This window comes from Elgaria multicarinata, chromosome 1 (assembly GCF_023053635.1).
Source record: "Elgaria multicarinata webbii isolate HBS135686 ecotype San Diego chromosome 1, rElgMul1.1.pri, whole genome shotgun sequence".
Lineage (NCBI taxonomy): Eukaryota > Metazoa > Chordata > Lepidosauria > Squamata > Anguidae > Elgaria > Elgaria multicarinata.
In genome coordinates, this window is record NC_086171.1 from 33,160,764 (window position 1) to 33,181,154 (window position 20,391).

Here is a 20,391-nt window from a genome sequence, read left to right on the forward strand (position 1 = left end):
ACCTCATCAATACTGTTCTGGAAGGTCCCCATGATGTTTAGGAGCAGCTTTTCAGGGGACATAAGGGGGTGCAGTGGAACTGGAAGGAGCCCCAAAATAATCTAAGAAGCATCACATGCAACCTTTTGGATCCCTACCAAAATTATCACAGAAATGACTCCCCATAGATTTTGTGGATGTGCTTTGAAATATTTTACTATAGGATACAGCAGTTTTTCGCAGGAAATCGTTACCCTCTCTCCCCCAACATGCCAGAGAAGTAACCTAACAACAAACCATGGGTAAAGTGACCATATGGAAAGGAGGACATGGCTCTTGTATCTTTTAACAGTTGAGTAGAAAAGGGAATTTCAGCAGGTGTTTTTTTGTATGCATGCAGCACCTGGTGAAATTCCCACTTCATCACAACAGTTAACGCTACAGGAGCCCTGCCTTCTTTTGTATCTGGTCACTCTAGTATAGCTCCTGCAGCATTAACTGTTGTGATGAAGTGGGAATTTAAGCAGGTGCTGCATGCATACAAATGACACCTGCTGAAACTCCCTTTTCTACACAGCTGTTAAAGATACAGGAGCCCTGTCCTCCTTTTCATATGGTCACCCTAACCATGGGGAAAGTTAACCAGAAGTCCAGGTTGTTTAGCTACTCCCACTGGCAGTGGGAACAAGTAAGGCAGTGGGAGCAAACTGCCCAAACACAATTACCCAGGATTCCAGAAGAACCCTGACTTATTGTGACTGGTCAGCTGGATCTATGTAATGTCGTCATCCCACAGAGGTTGGAAATTTTAAGCCTGTCTTTGAAGGGCATCTCCTCCCTTCCTTCCTTCCTTCCTTCCTTCCTTCCTTCCTTCCTTCCAGTGGGTGTTACATTCAGTAAATATTTTGGGGGCTGGGTATTCCTGTTTCTATGATGAATTTGTCAGTTAAAGTTCTTTGCCTTCAAGGGCGGTTCCACACACCGTTCCGAAAGCACCCCGAAGATCCTTGCGGGCACCCCGAAAACGGTACTGTAGCATGTACCTTAATCGTCGTCAGAAGAGACAGAGGAGGAGGCGTGCTTCGGCGGCGTTCCCTGCTCCAGGCTCCTTTTCCCATTGCCAAACTGCAGCCAACCAGCTGCTTCCCTCTTGAAAAGCTGCATTTTCTTAGTCTTTTCTGATTACTTTTTACCCCGGGACGTACAGGGGCCGCCGCCGCCACCGCCCCTTTCCTTGCCCGTCCGCTGGGTCGTGGGAGGGAAAAGTCAAGGGGTGGGGTCCCCGGGACCGTGCAGGGACCGCCGCCGCTGCCACCCGCCGCCGCTGCCCCTTTCCTCGCCCGTCCGCTGGGAAGAGAGCAGACGGGCAAAGAAAGGGGCAGCGGCGGCAGCGGCGGCCCGTGCGCAGTCCTGGTGTTCAACCGTGCGCAGTCCAATAGTGTTCACTATCAAAGGTGACTGAAGAGTCATTTTGGGAATGCAGAGAGAATGGACTCTTCCATTCCTCCTAGATCAATTCTTACATTCCTCTTGAGGTTTTCAGCAAGGGTCGTTTTTAATGCTGGAATAAGATTCCATATAGCAAGGGGTTTAAAATGTTCAGGTCTTGTAGAGGGGGGGGGGTTGGGGGGATGGGGGGAAGATGTTAAGTGAAATAAGGCACTAGCACTACCTGGAAGCACTTGGAAACATACGGGGAAATTCATTTTAACACACTTTGGTGCTGTTCCCTGCTATACAATTAACATGATCATAGAATCATAGAATCATAGAATAGCAGAGTTGGAAGGGGCCTACAAGGCCATCGAGTCCAACCCCCTGCTCAATGCAGGAATCCACCCTAAAGCATCCCTGACAGATGGTTGTCCAGCTGCCTCTTGAATGCCTCTAGTGTGGGAGAGCCCACAACCTCCCTAGGTAGCTGATGACATTTTTAACAATGCACTGAGTGCATTTGAGTTTCTTTCCCAGACCCTATGTCTGGGAAAGGCAGAGAGATTAGCCATAGTTTGGAAGGCAAAGGGACCTTAATGGCCAGTACTCTAGTCTTCAACAGGTGGGTCACAACCCAAAAGTGGGTCGCGAGATCAGTCCAGATGGGTCACAGCCAAGCTGTTGCCGCCATGTTGGGCATGGGAAAAATGATGAAAGTGGGTCCCATGTTGCAGGTTGAGAGTCCGAGGTGGGTCTCAGGTCTGGACCAGTTGAAAGCCACTGCTCTAGAAAGAGTACACAGCCCTCCTGAAGTCCCAATTCAGCTCACTGAGCTCCCCCAGATTTATTTATTTATTTATTTATTTATTTATTTATTTATTTATTTACAATATTTAGATACCACTCCCCATGCAACATTTCGGAGCAGTGTACAAGATAAAATAAAATAAAAACAGAATAAAACACTTTAAAATAGATTTTAAAAGAAGCAAAATGTACAGTGAACTGTGGCTGGTCATTAAGGAAAGGCTTCCTGGAATAATGACGTTTTCAGGATGCCCCCGATGCCCCGGCCCCACCCTCTTCCCTTCAACCACTGATCATTTGGTGGTTCCCTGGTTTCTTCTGCAGTTTTTCCCCCATTCTAAAAAGTTGAAACACCTCTCCTATGGCTTCGTTAACATTTAAAGTAAGATGGTAAGACGAGCCACTGTTTTTCTGGTTCCTTTGTTTTAAATTGAACAATTTTAATTTGCTTTTATGTTTATACCTATGTTCACCGCTCCAGAATCTGATAGATAGATGATAGATAGATAGATAGATAGATAGATAGATAGATAGATAGATAGATAGATAGGATGTCTTTAAAAGGGGTTTGGATAAATTCCTGGAGGAGAAAGCTATCAATGGCTACTAATCCTGATGGCTATGTGCTACCTCCAGTACCCAAGTAAACCTACGTACACCAGTTGCTGGGGAACATGGGTAAGTAGGGTGCTGTTGCACCTGTGTCCTGATTGTGTGTTCCTAGTCAACAGCTGGTTGACCACTGTGTGAACGGAGTGCTGGACTACATGGATGCTTGGGGCTTCTTTAAAAGAGCGGTTTATAGGACACTCGTGAATGGGCACTCATGGAAGTTTGCGATTCATTTTGAAGATAACGGGAGCCTCCTGCACGACTCCCGCTCATTCCCTCGGTTATTCCTCTTAAAAATAAACCTTGGAAACCCCAATTTTTAAAAAACTTCTTGATTCTTCCTGCCATGTGCAGCCAAAGTTGCGCTACAAAACACCCCCTCGAGGGCGTTGTCCCATCCGACTATAGGATCTGGGAAATTTTAAATTACAGACCATTTGGTCACTACTCGCCTCCCGTGTAATTCAGCTCGTGTAATTCAAATGCAGAAGCAAAGCAGTAAGCAAACACAATTTCCCTTTAATCTAAAGGGCTCCGAGGTCTGATCCAGCATGGCTCTTCTGATTTCTAAGAGCAGTAAGCTATTTTGATATTTTGTTGACGCCACCACATTTTGCCTTCAACCCTGCCCACGTCCCCAAGACCTCTCCAAAATTGAATCTGGCCGTCAGGCTGAAAGAGGTTCAATAGCTGTGTGCTACAGAGTGGTTTCACAACCTTGGTGTCAAAACACCAAAAAAAGGAAGCGTGAATGAGTTGTGCATCATATTTCAGGGTTAAAATCTGAAAAAGGAAGACATGCATTTCTCCTGTGGGAAGACGTGTTGACACCCGATATGCAGCCAACGTGCCTCTCTCCCTGCGAGGGCAGTGCCTGACCTTCTCCTCTTTATCGGTTACCATGGAAACATAGGAAGAGGAAGCTTGACTCATTTGCACGTCCCATTTTGGTGCTTACGGAACATGTGGCTGAATTTTCACTGGGAGCAACAAAGACAGCCAAAGAAAGTTTTCTTGAAGTGAGGTGAATGTTATAGGAGTTCATATTTCAATGGGAGGGGAAATTATACTGTATCCAGTGGAGATTAGTGGCTCCAATTTTTTCATGTGTGTAGAGAAGTTCAAAGAGAACTTAATGACTAGTACAGGGACAGAACCTCTGCCTGTAAGCCCTATATGGCCCTCCTGAAGTCCCAATCCAGCTCCCAAGACATCTCCAGGACTGCGAATCTATTCTGGGTTTCAGTCAAAACCTTCCAGACTTCTAAAGGAGCTATTCAAGGTGCTGAACCTATTAACTCCTTTAGAGTTCTGACTGGTTCTGACTGAAACCCAGAATGGCTTCACAGCTTCACTGAAATCAGAGTCACCAGCCTCCACTGACTGTATCCATTTTGTATTGTATCCTCTTGATCACTTGGCAGGATACTACCGAGTAGTTTACCGTGGGGTTACATCTTTGGATGCATGTAGGCTGGGGATGTGTGGGAACAGTAGGAACGGCCTATGCTAGCCCTCCCCAATATTGTGCCATCAAGATGTTTTGGACTTCAACTCCCACCAGCCTCAGCCAGCATGACCAATGGTCAGGAATGATGGGAGTTGTAGTCCAAAACATCTGGAGGGCACCAGATTAGGGAAGGCTGGCCAATGCATTCAAAGTAGGGTTGAAACAGAGTGTACGCATATAATTGCACATGCAGAGGTCTCTCTCCATGCTTTTGGGAAATGTGAAGAAGCAGAGTATGAAGGGAGCCCTACACACATACATCTCTATGCTCACCAAGTTGAATTTATATCCCACCTTTTTTCCTTCAAGAAATCCAAGGTGGCATCCATAACCCTCCTCCTCGCCATTTTTATCTTCACAATAACAACCCTGGACTGAAAGTCTGTGACTGGCCTAAAGTCACCCAGTGAGTTTCCATGGCTTACTGGTAGTCCCAGTCCAACACTCCAATCACTGCACCACACTGGCACTTTTGTAGATTTCAACTGAGTACATGAAGGTGGAGGCAGGACCTGCCACCATAAACACTCCCCTTTTCTTTGCATATACAATCAACCTGGATTAGACGTCCAAAAGATCCTGTAGTCTTTTATTGCTTCTCATCTTGTTTTCATCCTGTTTTATCACTTTGCCTGCCTGCCTGTAGAAAAGACTGTTTTATTTAATACTGTAGGCCTTTTATTTAAACTGTACATTAGAACCCCACACAGCAATGTCTTGTAAGTGAATACCTATTCCACAAGCTTGCTTTTCCCTTTTATGCTTGAAGGATTGAAGGAAATTCTCTGAATTGGGCTGCATCAGGAAACATACCGAGGTCTACGGTTAGCTAAAAAGGAAATGAATAGCCACACAAACTAATGGAAAAGACAACAAATGTATTCTCTGCTTCCCAAGGAGAAAGCTTCAGCCACACATCGTGATGAATACAGTGGTAGTTATGACCATGGGGAAAATAGTCATCACATATCTTCTTCGTAAAGGGCCCCAAAAGGCTGTTTGGCAACATGCCGTTCTTTGAGTTCAACAGTATAAATGCCTCTCCTCATTACAGGAACGATGAGTTATGGAGAAGGCTCAGTAGCAGAGGCCTCTGCTCGGAACGTGATAGTTGAGTTTCTCATCATGACATATTCTGAATGCCTACCAGAAAGAGTGGGATTTGTCCTTATCAATCTCTTGTGAAGCAGAGGCAGCAGCATCCCTGGCTATGTTCATAGGGGCATATTGGGACTGGCCTTGAGTAGGGGCTTTCTGGGGATAAGTTCATAGCTGTCATGGACCACAGTTCTGAAACCTCATCCTCAGAGGATCCCAACACTTTGTTCCCCAGAAGAAGAGATTCCAGAGTTAATGGTTCGGGGAGAGGACTTGGACATGGAAAGATGTTACGAGGCTGCTAAAATCGGCCAGGCCCCTTTGAGAGACAAATTCTTAGTCAGTATGGAGGCAAGCTTAAAAGAAGCCAAATTCCTATTTAAGGTTCAGCCTTGATCTGCTGTTTGTTGGAGCAATGTACCGACAACTCTGTCTAGCTTCCAGCCCCAGCACCACTTGGAGCTTTCTATGGTACTGATATATTCTTATCTTTCCTCCCTATGAAACCCTACTAAAGATCTAACCCATAGCAGAACTTACAACCCAGGCTGCTGCAGCAATGCCTAGTGACATGAAGCCTGAGCCACAACTGAGACAGTGCAGGGCATTGCCAGGACCTGCAGCTAGAAATGGCACAATACCACAAGTAAGGATGACCTGAACAGCTTGAAACTTCCCAAGTCAAACAGACCCTGCTCATCCAGCCATGTGTGGTAGTGTACCACTGGCTTGCTAAAGCACCTATTATTTCTGCCTAACCGGTTGATTGGCCACAGTTTCTTCAGTAGGTCACACATTTTGGAGGCCTGCAGTAAACAGCAAAGCAAATATATTTATAATGATCAGATGGGGGCTAAGTGTGAACTGTCATTCTATTAAAGATGATGCAACGTTTCTCAACTTGGGGGATTTTCAGAATTAAGCTAGTCCTATAAACTGGCAATAGTAAAAGAAACTAAGCCTGCCAAATTGCTTTGCACATTTTAGGAACACATGGATGCATGAACAGCTCATGCTTCTTCTTTAGGTGCTTCTGGTGTAAAAAGAGCTAATGGGAAATAGGTAATAACCATAGGAAACAAGGGTCAAGGGTGATGAAGCTTGAAGGCCATATTTGAAGCTCATGTGGTCAGTAAGAGGAAGCTAGTACAGATGTGAAGAAATTGCACAACAGCAAAATGGGATGGTTCACATGTAACCCTAAACCATGATTTAGTGTTATGTCTTTGCCTCGTGTGGCGCAGAGTGGTAAAGCAGCAGTTTCTGCAGCTGAAACTCTCCCCACGGCCTGAGTTCGATCCCAGCGGAAGCTGGTTTCAGGCAGCCGGCTCAGGTCAACTCAGCCTTCCATCCTTCCGAGGTCGGTAAAATGAGTACCCAGTTAGCTGGGGGAAAGGTAATCACAGCCAGGGAAGGCAACGGCAAACCACCCCGCTATAAGGCCTGCCAAGAAAACGTCAGCGAAAGCTGGCGTCCCTCCAAGAGTCAGTAATGACTCAGTGCTTGCACGAGAGGTTCCTTTCCTTCCTTTGAGCTGGAACAAGCCCAAGCAAAACCTTGCATGCTCCCCTCTCCTCCTCCCTCTTGTCTGAGAGAAGGAGTAATGCAGCATTTAGTTTCACTTTCCACAAATCCTAGTTTGTCACGATATACACAAACCAGAGATCATGGATAAAAACAAACACTGGTTAGTTAAACAAGCCCATTCGACTCTTTCGCCGAGCAATAACAAGGATTGGGCTCACTGAGAGTTGAGTAAGGTGAACCGGGTAGGAAGAAGGCAGTGCTGCCACTGAAAGCCTCTCTCTCTCCCATATTGCTTAGACATATTTATCAACACTCTTATGAATTTTCCCACTAAGAGCAGCCAATGATGTTGAGTAGCAGATGTCAAGACACAGAAAGCTGCACTAGATGTCAAGAGGGAGAGGAGAAGAACTCAAGACAGGGATGTCATTTTTGAAAAGTCCTTTCGAAAGCTGACAGAAGAGACTGCATCATGATCACACTGAGCAGTGAAAGTCGTATTTAAAGGGCCAGAGATCCAGGAAATTTTCATACATGATTAACTCATGGTTTTAACTTCATGGTTTTGTGAACTGCCCAGAGAGTTTCAGCTATTGGGCAGTATAAAAATGGAATAAATAAATAAATATAAATAAATAAATAAATATCCATTGGCTTCTGAAGTAAACATACCAATTTCTCTTTCCTGGTTCATGTACAAATTAGGAGGTGTTTGTGGGTCTTTTTGCATGTGTTTAAGTGTGTGCACATCCCTGACAAACCAATGGAAGATATTCATCTAATTTCCCATTCACTATGCTCAACATTTACTTCCAAATGTCGATAATTTACTGCAAAATGAAGTACTGGTGGTGGCAATAAGCCACTGTGTTCTTAATGGCGCCTGTTTAGCAGAATATTTCATCCCACCCATATGCAAATATAACCTTTCTAATATTTGAGCCCAGTAAGCCCAAAGACAGGATTTCAATGGAAAATGTTTACTAAAGACTTTCTCCCTTATAATCTATTGATTTTAATATCCTTACCATTCCCGTTGAATGTCAATTTCCCCCTGAAGACTGCCATTGCAAATCTGAATACATTTCATTTATTTATACTGTTTGAAATAAGTGCTGAGAAATGAGTAAAAGTTGTTGTTTTTGCTGATGTTCTCGCATTGAGAATCCACAATTCGATCATTGGTTTTCTGTATGAATAATCAGGGGGTGTTTGGATATGCCAGTCAACTATAAGAAGACCCAAGCTGGATCAGGCCAAGAAGGGCTCATCTAATCTAGCATTTTGCTTGCACCTGCTATGCATGCAAAAAGTCTAAGGTTTGCATACAGAAAACTTTGCATGCAGAAAGCCCCACTCCTAAAAAAACCACAAAGGTATTGTAGAGCTGGAAAAAGTGCAGGAAAGTATAACTACAATGATCAAGGGTCTGGAGCATCTCCCCCATAAAGGAAGCTTACAACTTCAGGGATTGTTTAGTTTGGAAAAATGGTAAGGGGAGACTTGATAGAAGTGTACAAAATTATGCATGGTGTGGAGAACGTGGATGGGGGGACATTTTTCTCCATCTCTCATAATACTAGACCCCAGTGGGGTCATCCCATGAAGCTGATTGGTCGGAGATCCACACCCATAAAAAAGAAGGACTTCTTCACACAGTGCATAATCAAACTATGAAATTCGCTACCACAAGACAAAGTAATGGCCACCAATTTGGATGGCTTTAAAAGGGGGTTAGATAAATTCCTGGAGGAGAAGGCTATCAATGGCTACTAGTGCTGATGGCTATATGCTGCCTCCATTATCAGAGTCACTTTGCCTACATGCACCAGTTGCTGGAGAACATGGGTGGAAGGGTGTTGATGCACTCATGTTCTAGGTGGTTTCCCAGTCAACAGCTGGTTGGCCTCTGTGTGAACAGAGTGCTGGACTAGATGGACCCTTGGTCTGATCCAGGATGGATCTTCTTAGGTTCTAATTTTCCTTATTTCGCTTAGGAAAGAACCATAGTTCAGCGGTAGAATGCCTGCTTTGCATACAGAAATCTTGGGTTCAGTCCCTGGCATCCTGTGCAGAGAAAGAACCCTAGAGAGCTTCTGATAATATAGATAATACTGAGCTAGACAGAAGTATGGTCTGACTCAATGGGCAGCAGCTTCCTTTGTTTCCATAGTTGCCAACCAGAAGCCTCAGGAAGCGTACAAGCAAAATTGTTCTTGCTATCCATCCAGTGGTATTAAGTAGCATCTGCCGATGGTGGTTCCATTCAGCCAGCAGGACCAATAGCAGACCCATCCTCTATGAATTTGCCTGCTCTCCTTTTAAGGAGGGATTGTTGAGTTGTACTGTACTTTTCTGCCTCTTGGTGGCCTTACTAAATTATTCAAGGATAGTTCTATTCTTTTTCTAATGCTTCAAGGGAAGGCAGCTATACCTGCCTTGCATATTTATATATAGCTGGCTTGAAAAATAGCCATTTGCTTGGTTGCCCATGGTAAATCAGAAAAATCGCGCCCAGTTTTACAGAAGTTGGCTCTTTTTTTTTTCTTTAAATCACACAATGTAGGCAGTTCTTTTCTACCACAAACTAACCCACTTCCATACAAATGGCCTTTATCGTGGAATCATAGGCTTCAGGCAGAAGGTTTTGAAGCACTTGCAAAAACTGCCTGACAAGAAATGAGTGACGGGGAAGGGGGAAAACGAGTGTGCCCTTCACACACCATGAGTAATGATGGTGTCATCCCCCACATACCTGTCACATGCCTGGGGATTTGTTGATACTCACGGCAACAAGCCTCTAGCCATGGCGTCTTGTTGCCATGAGTATCAAGCCATCCACAATCCATTGGGTGATTTTGCATTTTAGGTGGGTTGTTACCCTCTCGAATGCAGCTTGTCTTGTCATGTGAATCTGGTCAGGATGGCTTGTTGCGGTAACAATATAAACGGGGGCCGTGGTTGAAACAACGACACGAAAAGCGCGCACAGCACTCAACTACATACAAACCAAACAGACAACAGTTATATGTGATTGAGGGCTGTGCACTCTTTTCGTGTCTTGTTGTTTCAACCACTGCCTCTGTTTATGTTGTTACCGCAACAAGCCATCCTGGCCAGATTCGTATGACAAGACAAGCTGCATTCGAGAGGGTAATTATGCAAATCCACTCCTCACCCCAGCCCATCCGGTATGCAACCAGCACATGCGAGGGGGGAAGGAGAAATAAGCTATTGTGGCTGATTTCTCCTCTGTGATCATGTGAACCAGGTTACTGAAAACACTGTTGATAGGCATGGTGCAGTGATGTAGTGGTTAGAGTGTTGGACTAGCAGTCGGGAGATCCAGGTTCTAGTTCCCATTCAGCCATCAAAACCCACTGGGTGGCTTTGGGCCAGTCATAAGCCTTAGCTAGACCTACCTTTTGTTCCAGGGCAGAGGAGGGGAGATGTCACATTGGGATTAACACAAGATCTCTGCCCCGTTTACACGTAAGGTGTAGCACACAAACACTCGTGCACTAAAGGTAAGTATTTTAAAAAATGTAATTTGGTTTCCCCGCTCCCTCCCACCCTAACCCCAATGGGCACAGCGCTCCTGAGGAGCATTGCACCCCGTGCGCGGCTCCCAGTTCCGCGTGAGTAATCGCGTGGAGCGGGGTTAAGCTGCGGAAACGGGCCACGGAAAAAGCAGGCCCAAAGGGGAGGGCTCTATCCCGGGGCAAGGGAGGGATGATCCCTCCCTGATCCCTCCCTGATCCCTCCCTGATCCCGGGATCCCCTGTGCGTCATCTGGACGCACAGGGACGATCCCAGGGGTCGCCCTGGGGATATAGCCTGGTCTAGCTAAGGCCATAGACTCTCACCCCAAACTACCTCACAGGGTTGTTGTTGTGAAGATAAAATGGAAAGGAGAATTATATACGCCGCCTTGGTTTCCCTGGAGGAAAAAAGGCGGGATATAAATGCAATAAATAAAATAAAATAAAATAAAATAAATGGTCAAGGCATCCTTAACATAATTTTAAATAACAATAAAGTGTGTGTGTGGGGGGGGGTAAACTGTGAAGTGAAGTGTCTCCCAAAAATATATTGGCACAATCTCTGACCTAGGTTATGTTATTGTGGCAATTCTCTACAAGTCCACATGTTTTCTTCTTAGCAGTGTGCTCTAATTTTCTTTTTCTTTAATAATAATCCCCTCAAGTTATTTCTGCTAACTTCTGTCACGTAATGGATTTACTGTTCTTTAAAGTCCCTGGTCAGTCTTTTGAATTCAGCAAAAGCTGAGTCCCTTACTGTCTTTCCCTGTCTCCAGCCAAGTTGTTATTTTGCCTTGATTTGGTCTCTGCGCTCACTTGGTTTGGAATTTGCTGCCAAATGGAGTAAAGGAAACTGTGGCTAGTGAGATTTCTGACGCCAATGTTAAAAATTTGTTTGTTCTCTCTAACATTTTAAGAACAATCCTTCTAGGAGCCATGTGTGCCTCCGAGCTAATTAACTCCGAATAAGTGTGAAACGCCCTGGGATGCATACATGAAGGGCACTGCAGAAACAAAGATGGACCAGATTGTAGGATTGGGAGAGATTAAAATTTTGATTTGATTCTCTAAAAAGAGAGAGAGAAATGCTATTGAAACAATCCCCTCCGCCCCAATATTTGTGTTCTAATTGAAGTTGATAAAATCAGCAGTCCGTGCTGAGTTCTGCCTCTCTAAAGCATTCTTAACCCCTTTCTCTAGGACATTAGAGATGCCCAATACACTTTCCTCAGTGGATGGGTTTCTTCACAGTCTGGCTGACCAACTTGACTGGGTATATTAGGGAGGAACCGCAGCTCAGTGGAGGAGCATATATGCTTAGCCTGCAGGAAGTTCTATATTCATCCTCAGCAACTCCAAGGGCCTGTCTTGACCAGGGGTGGATCTGCAGTGGCAGCAGGTCATCTATAGGACGCAGCCGCCATCGCAAAGCCATCCAGGGGCAGACCCCCGAAGCTCTGCTTTAAAAAAGCCAGGCACTTACCCCGACTTTTTTCACTTGGAGCGAGGGGAGAGAGGCAGGGACTGGGGGAGGGGTGCTGAGTGGTGCCGTCTCTGGAGGCCTGGCTCACTCGAAGAAGCCTCTCAGAGTAAGCCAGTGAGTGAGCGGGCTCTGCAGAGCCACGTTCCCTGCAGAAGCCCCATCACAGTTCTTCGGAGAGCCCCCCAGATTCAACTGCCTGGCTCTGAGGAAGACCTTCCTCAGAGCCAGGCATTGCCTGGGGAGGTGACCCAGGGGATTTGCCTGTGCTGCAGACACTCTCCAGGGACACCCATCCTCTGGAGCAGCCACCTGTCCTCCTGAGCAGCCACCCAGTCCTTTGTTTAGCCAGAGCTAAGAGAGGACAGGTGGCTGCTCCAAAAGAGGGGTGCCCCAGGAGATCACCTGCAGTACAGGCAATCTCCTTGCACACCTCTGAAATCACTGCCTGACTCTGAGGAAAGACCCCCTCAGAGCCAGTCATTCTAGACTGGGTGCCTCTTGAAAGCCACGCCAGGCGCTTTCACTGGCCAATGTGACTCTTCAGAGGATGGTCAGGCTGGCGAGGGTCACGGTGGCTAACTGGGGTGTGTGGAAGGAACCTTTTCTTCCACCTCAAACCCTCTGCTGTGTTCCTATGTACCTTGCCTGCTTTATGCACTTTGACCTGCTTTATGCAAAAAAGGAGGGGCGGGGGACCAAAGGATCTAGTTAAGTGACAGTTCCTCCTCTCTTCCTTTTCATCCCACCCCATTCCATTGATTTCACCCTTTAATCCCTGGTGTGGGTGTGGGTGTGGGTGTGAATGAATGTACACTGATACACCTAGCAGGAACATGGGCCCTTGAATGGTGCAACTGTGCTAATCTAAAGATTCCTGTGGACTGCAGTAGCAAAAGCCGGGAGTGTCTGCAACGCTTGATCACACATGCACACACCTCTTTGGTGCATGCTCATGCATGGATATGAATGAATGCAAACATTATAATACCAGACCTTAAGGCTTAGCTTAACTTTCATTATGGGTCACAGAGTGGGAGGGGATCTACACTATTCATTACACCGTTGTTTAAGTGCATTGTTGCGTCCTTCCTTGCTACGTTACGAAATGCAACTTGAGCCCAGTCAACCGAAATACCTTTTCTTCTATCGTTTTACCCCGGCACACCATTCTTTAGAACGTTCTTCATTATGCTCATACCGTCTCTGAAGTAAACCTCCTTCTTCCTGTGACTCTGAGCTTTGCTAGACCTGCCGGGATAAGCCGGCAGGGAGGCGGGGCGACGCGTAGGGACGAGGGAAGCCCTGCAGCGTCTTAAAGGGGCCACGTGCGCCCCGAAAGATAAGCGGTTTTTTAAAAAAATTAAGCCTCTGTCCCCTCTTTCACCGCCCTCCCTCCCCCTCCCCCTCGTCGCGTTGTGCCAGCTCTCTTTCCCTTTCATCTAGCAAAGCCCTCACTTGAAAGACTTTGAAAGACAGCGTTGAAAACAACGAAAGGTTGGGGCACATTGTTAGTATTAAAACGATTTTAATGGAAAGTGGAACGGTTTTAAAAGTCAGAAGAAACGTAACAACAACAGCATCACGTGACTGCTGACGTCATCTCTGCCAACTTGTTACGTTTCATCTAGACAAGTGTAGATTCCCTCTGGGAATGTCCAAGTAGGGTAAAGAAACCCAATGCAAATCTTTACCCTCATTTACCTTGCACAAACATTGTGTTAGTAGCAAGGCATGGTCAGCATTGGTTCTACTAGCCTTTTTTCTCTCAAAGTGTAGTATAAAGAGCTTTTTAAAACTAAATTTCTTAACAAAGCTTCTTTTCAATATCAATGGCCAGATCCAAGTACTGGTTCAGTCCAGATGTAACAACAAACTATGATTTGTATTGAGAAGTATGAATCGTTATCATTTATTGATTGATTTGATTTGTACTTCGCCTTTCTACCAAGAAAATGGTACTGAGGGCAGCTTGAAGTGCAGTGAGCCTTGGGCTGACACACTCCTACCTCCCCTTACCCCTGTTGTGTGCAAGGGAAGGAGAATAGAAGCTTCCACTTCAAATTTGTGGCAAACCATTTACCTCGATCACGGCAAACTGTGGTTTGCACCAACCATAGTTCGCCCTCAAACCGAGATCCCAAACCATTGCTCAATACTATGTCCAAATTGAGCCACTATAGTTACCTAAGTTGTTGTTTTCTAAGTGTATGTCTAAAAATGTAATGTGTGAACGGGATGCATTAGAGAGCCAAGATGGGCGACAGCACATGGTCAAACTCAGATACAAACCCAGGTTTGCTGCCACCTGTTTGGAAAGACTCTCTGTGTGTGCTGGAAGAGAAAACGTGTCCCTCCCAGTACTCAGAGACACGTGGCGATCACATTCACTTTAAAAGGGAAGCGCGGGTGGGGGGGGAGCAGGGAAAGATGTTGACAGGAGAGTGCATGTCTGACTTACATCTGTGCAGGGACAGCTTGTTCCATGTACTGTTATAGTGAGACAGCTTTTCTGTATTTATTTACAGCAAAGCTTAATAATTAATGAGCACTTATTATTATAGCTGCTCGAAACCATATGGCAGGCAGGATGTGAACAAATCTTTCGAGACAGAGCACGCGGGTGGAAGCTTGTTCTGATTTTGCTACTTTCTGTTAAGAGCAGAAGGCTGAGGTGTTTTCACAGCATGGAATGTTTACTTACAGGTTTTCATTTAGATGGGCTTCTGTTCTGTTCAGGCCCCTTTACTTCAACAAATTTCAATCAGATCGTGGGCAGATCTTCCGTCTGTGGAATAGCGGGGAAACAAAAGAGGGGGCATGAGTGGCATGTGGGGAAGCTGGAGGCGGTCGGCTCTCCTGCTCCTTGGTGGATCAGAGCCACAACGTAAGGAGATGAACCCCCCCACAAATCTTCCCCCCCCCACAAATATTCAGACACGTGGTCTAGGCAAGACATGGCCAACTCTGGTAGGTTGGATTAGTCTAAAGCACCTAGGTCAGCCTTCCACAACCTCTAAAGGTGTTGGACTACAACTTCCATCATCCCCAGCCAGCATGGGATCCATTGTCCTCAGCCAACACATGTAGATGCCTCCCAGTTGGCAAAAGATGACCCAGAGTAAGTAACAATCTGAATTAAGAGCCAGGCATCCGTAGGGTGGTGCCCATGTGTCCTATTTTAGAGAAGCCGGTTCTCTATTTGAAGAGATGTTGGAGGTCAGTCCTCTGTTTGAAGAAGTCTTCTGTTTGAAGGGCTGTCCAGTCCAATTTAAAGATAAAGAATCATAAGGAGGGAAAATAGCAGGGGCTCATCAACAGCACCTGGACACCACACTGAGCAGGCGCACTGGAGGTCACCTGGTGAGTCTTCACCACAGTGCTGTGATGTATTGTATTTCTGTTTAAATTTTAGCGACTTTTATATGCATGTTTTTTCTATGCATATGTGCTCATTTATATGTGCATCTATCCCTATAAATTTGCATATGTAAATTTTACGCCAATATGTCCTCTTTCCTCCCCTTTTTTGGTGATGTGTAAGCGGTCACCCTACATGCACATTTACCAAAGCAACCAGAAGCTCTTTAATTGAGTTGGCTTGTTTCAAAAGCTGGGACTGAGTTACTTAGGGTATAATAAAGACTTTGCTGGGAGTGTTTCCTGACAGAAGGGAAAGCAATGGGCAGGACTTCGGCCTACATAGATGGGACACTTACAAAATATAAGTCAGCATCAAGCACTTTGTGATAGTTTTAATGCACAAAAATCTGGAAGAGCTGCCACCCAGATTTTACCAATTGCTCAGCCTCTCTCTACAAGCCAACCTGTCCAGGCAGTAATAAAAGGTTCTGATAGGCCTCACACTCCATTTCCAGTTTGCCTGGATCTGTTCCAAAGGCAATAAAAGCTCATGCTTTGCCCTGACTACTACTGTCCACATCATTTTGGACCTATGAAGAAAACAACAGGAATGGTAGTTTTTTAAAAAAAACACAGCTGGCAATGGGATGGAACAACACAGTTTTTCTAGTATTATTTTCCAGCGTGAGACAATTATACTGATTGCAAGCCAGAGTTAGCATTTGCGGAAACAAGCACTGTGCAGGACTAAACTCAAACCAGACTAAACTCAAACCAGGGAACAAAACCATCATCACAGCAAATTGTAAACAAAATGGAAGGGAACGGGACTATTATAAGGATTTTAGCCAAAAGACTGAGCTGGCAGCAGCCAATTAGGGTCTGAAAAAAATGCCTGAAAGATCAAGAAAAGGTTCTGTAATTTGCTGAATGTGGGCTGAGGCCTGGTCATAACATGGAAGAATTATGTGGCTGAAGCCTAGTTTGAGTCTATCTAGGTTGAGGCCTGGTCATAATGTGCAAGAGTGGACTGTACAGGGTGACCATATGAAAAGGAGGACAGGGCTCCTGTATCTTTAACAGTTGTATTGAAAAGGGAGTTTCAGCAGGTGTCATTTGTATATATGAAGAACCTGGTGAAACTCCCTCTTCATCACAACAGTTAAAGCTGCAGGCGCTATACTAGAGTGACCAGATTTAAAAGAGAGCAGGGCACCTGCAGCTTTAACTGTTGTGATGAAGAGGGAATTTCACCAGGTTCTCCATATATACAAATGACACCTGCTGAAATTCCCTTTTCAGTACAACTGTTAAAGATACAGGAGCCCTGTCCTCCTTTTCATATGGTCACACTACTGTACTACTTCAGATAATGGGAGGGGGTATCATTTTTAAAATGCTTTCTTGCACCTTTCTGAACTCATTTCCTATTTGCAGGTGGTTTTGTGTCTATGTGTTTGTTTTATAATCATAGGGAACATTCAAGTATGATATCCCAGCTTGCAACCTGATTCTACCAGGGGACTTTTCCATCAAGTTTTGCTGCATGTATTGACTGAGCCTGTATGACTGGACCTAGGCTGGGCTTGTGGCTTAAGGGACCCATGGTTTGGGGGACTGTCACAGAGGTCAGCCAGAAGGTGGCTTTCCCCAGCAACAAGCAGAACATTAGAGAAAGTAAGAACTGCTCCCCAGGAATTAGATCAGTAGCCATGTCACTCCACCAAATAAAAATCACAACATAAAGTTGGTTCGCAAAGTTAAAATGAAATAGGTTCGTCAAATATCGAGTTGCTAGAGCATTCTGCTCAGGAAACAGAATGGAATTAGGGCAGAGTTCTAGCTCAGTGGTAGGACATGTGCTTTGTATGCAGAAGGCCATGGGTTCAAGCCCCGGCATGTATAGGGAGAACTGGGAAAGATTCCCAGAGAGCTGCTGCCCATTAATGTAGGCAATACTAAGCTAGATACAGTAGTGCCACTAGGACCGGACTGTAGGGCATATGTCCGGAGCCCCAAACAACCCCCAGACTGGCAAGGATAGCGGTAGTCCACTAGCAACAATCCTTAGCACGTTATAAAAGAAAGGGCTGCGCACCATTTTAGATTAAAGTATTTCCTGAAGTGTGAGAGTGGCAGTCAGCTGAACCAATCCAAACTCATTTAGAATTGGAACCGCATGATTATAATTGTGCTGCAAATCTCAGCAGCTAAATTAGTGTGGCCATGTGCCCTGTTTTACAGAGGGCGATCCTCTGTTTGAGGGTGTCCTCTATTTGAAGAGCTGCCTAGTCCAAGTCCAATTTAAAGAAAATGATCCATAAGAAGGGAGAGAGGGGGCTTAAAATTGTCCGTCGGTGATAAACAGCTGGACAGCAGACTAAGCAAACATAGAGTCACTTGGTCACAGCCTTCCCCACTCAGATGAGGTCTATTTAAATTATAGTAATTCTTTCTAAATTGACATCTTCGTAGAGAAATTGCCATGTACAAATTGGTATGCAAACTTTTATCTTCTTTCTCCCCTCCCCTCTTTTTTGGCGATGCATAATCCAAATACCCTCTGAAATAAGACCATAATGCATCCTTTCCAGAAAGAAAAGAGAGAATTATTATTATTATTATTATTATTATTATTATTATTATTATTATTAGTCAGATTTATATACCGCTTTTCACAAAAGAATCAGAGAAGTGAACATAAAATAGTGGCATAAAAGCAACTATAAATATAACAATAAAAACAACATGATGCAATTAATCAGCAATAAAACCACACATTCTACTGTGTGCTACAAACTGTAGCTGGCTGGGTCAGACTTCTGGGAAAGCCTCTGTAAAGAGATGAATTTTAAGAAGAGGTCTGCATTTCTAACATTGATTGGTAACTTGTTCCAATGGGTGCTGCAAGAAGACCCAACTTATGTTTTTATCTGATGATCTTCCACTTTTTGTTTTTACCTTGAAGGCATTTGGAGCAGGGCCTGATCCACCATTCCCAACTACCGTAAGAGCTCATAAAGTCAGACAGTGGCCAGCAACTTGAGTTGTAGTCCGATACATCTGGAGGGCACCAGGTTGGGAAAAGCTGTGCTGGACCCTGACAAGTGCAAAAGCAAGGAAAACCCCATGGGGGAGTAAAGAGAAGCCAAAGGCAAAGGTAGAACCAGGCAATCTTCAAAACAGAATATTTACAAAAGTTTATTTACAGTGCCATGGTGCCGCCTACGCGTTTCGAACACAAACTGCGCTCTTCCTCAGGGCTGTTATAGAGTTCGTTAAGTTGTCTGCAGAACGCTGAGGAAGAGCGCAGTTTGCGTTCGAAACGCGTAGGCGGCACCTTGGCACTGTAAATAAACTTTTGTAAATATTCCGTTTTGAAGATTGCCTGGTTCTACCTTTGCCTTTGGCTTCTTTTTACTCCTGGACCCTGACAAGCCAGGCAACATCTATGCAGGACCCAAAGATTTCCATGCTGACTGCTGCTAGTCCAAAATAGTAGCAGGGAATAAATAATCTGTGTGAATGCAGGAGATTAGCTCCACAATGTGGTTTAAAATGGTGCTATTATACTTTTTGTGGCCTAGATATAGACAATGACAAAAGCCATTCTAATTAAAGGAGGAAGTTGGCAAACAGGGTTGTGAAATGAGCAGTTGTAGACTATTGGTCCAGTCCAGCCGAGTGAAAGAATGGCTTCTGGTTGTATCTTTTCAGGAATTTGCCGATTCCGTGTATCAAATAATTACACAGAAGTTTCAAGAGGTGACAGATAACTTTGCTGCCATTCATGCCCGTCACAAATCCCTTGCAGGAATTGTAATGACCAGAGGTAAGCTTCAACTTCTTTTCATATTACTTTGCTTTAATTTTGTTTCAGATTTATTTTTCTGGTGGGAAAAAATATTGTTTATACTAGGTATTAGGGCTCAAGTTAATATTTATATGTGTATTGGGATCTTTTTTTATTTGTGTTCAGCAGTGCAGACTTTTTTTTATTGTGAGTCTCTCCTGAGGCTCAGTGCAGTGCATTTGCTGCAATATTTGACTTGCCTGTGAGTTCAAATCTTTGATAAACTATGAAGTTTTCTTGCTTGGGCAAATCTCTCCCTAGCTGCCTAGAGTGCCTAGCCCCTTTACTGCAGCAAAAATATAGGATATAAACATCTTAAGTAAACACATAAAATCTCTCATCCTAATCTTCTTCACGGGGATGTTGTGAAGCTAAAAACCTAGTCTAGAGGAGCAATGAGATACATATAATTTTGGAAAGGCCAATTTCCAAATGTAAAGACAAACAATAAGGCTTTATCTTCGTTCATGGTCTTCCCATTGCCTTGGCTGCCATACATGCCTCTATATGTGAACAAATATGGTAGCACCTATGGTAGCATCCATCTTCTATATTTATATACGGGGGCCATTTTGACTAATTGCACATGGGAGGTGCACATGTGACTGTATGCAAAGCGTAATCTAAGCAGAATGAGGTGGCCACCAAAGGCAGTGGATGCTGGAGGCAAGGAATAGTGATGAGTTGTTGCAGGGAAGAGCTGTGTGTGCCTTATGGCCTACCCCGGGTCCCCTAACCTAGGCCAGATCTACACCAAGCAAGATATAGCACTATGAAAGTAGTACAAAAGCAGTATACGGAGGCAGGATCTCCACTACTGCTTTATAGCGGTATTGAAGTGCACTGACAACTGTTGGGACCCATAAAACATGCCATATACTGCTTTCATACCACTTTCATAGTGTTATATCCTGCTTGGTGTAGAAGTGGGCCACAACAGTTGTCAGTGCACTTCAATACCGCTATAAAGCAGCAGTGTAGATCCTGCCCTAGTCTGCTGCCTTCAGCAACAGTGGAGTACGTTGCCCTATTGCCCGATTGACGTAAGATTCAGCTGCTCGTCTTGTCAGCTTCTATATGTGAATGACATTAGGAGGGATGACACACCATCTTGTCCTTTACTTCAAGCAGGGAAATGTCTTGAGCAAATGTCTTGCAAAGCCCTGTGGACAGCTCTTTTGCCTAT

At 44.8% G+C, this 20,391-nt stretch overlaps 1 protein-coding gene across 1 annotated transcript in view; it reads left to right on the forward strand.

The window, feature by feature from the left end:
• The window catches only part of ADARB2 (adenosine deaminase RNA specific B2 (inactive)), a 484,223-nt gene that overhangs the window by 373,044 nt on the left and 90,788 nt on the right, over positions 1 to 20,391 (forward strand). The window contains exon 5 of the mRNA XM_063125777.1: positions 19,070 to 19,184. Within this exon, the coding sequence (XP_062981847.1) occupies positions 19,070 to 19,184 (115 nt within the window). The remainder of the gene's footprint in view (positions 1 to 19,069; positions 19,185 to 20,391) is intronic.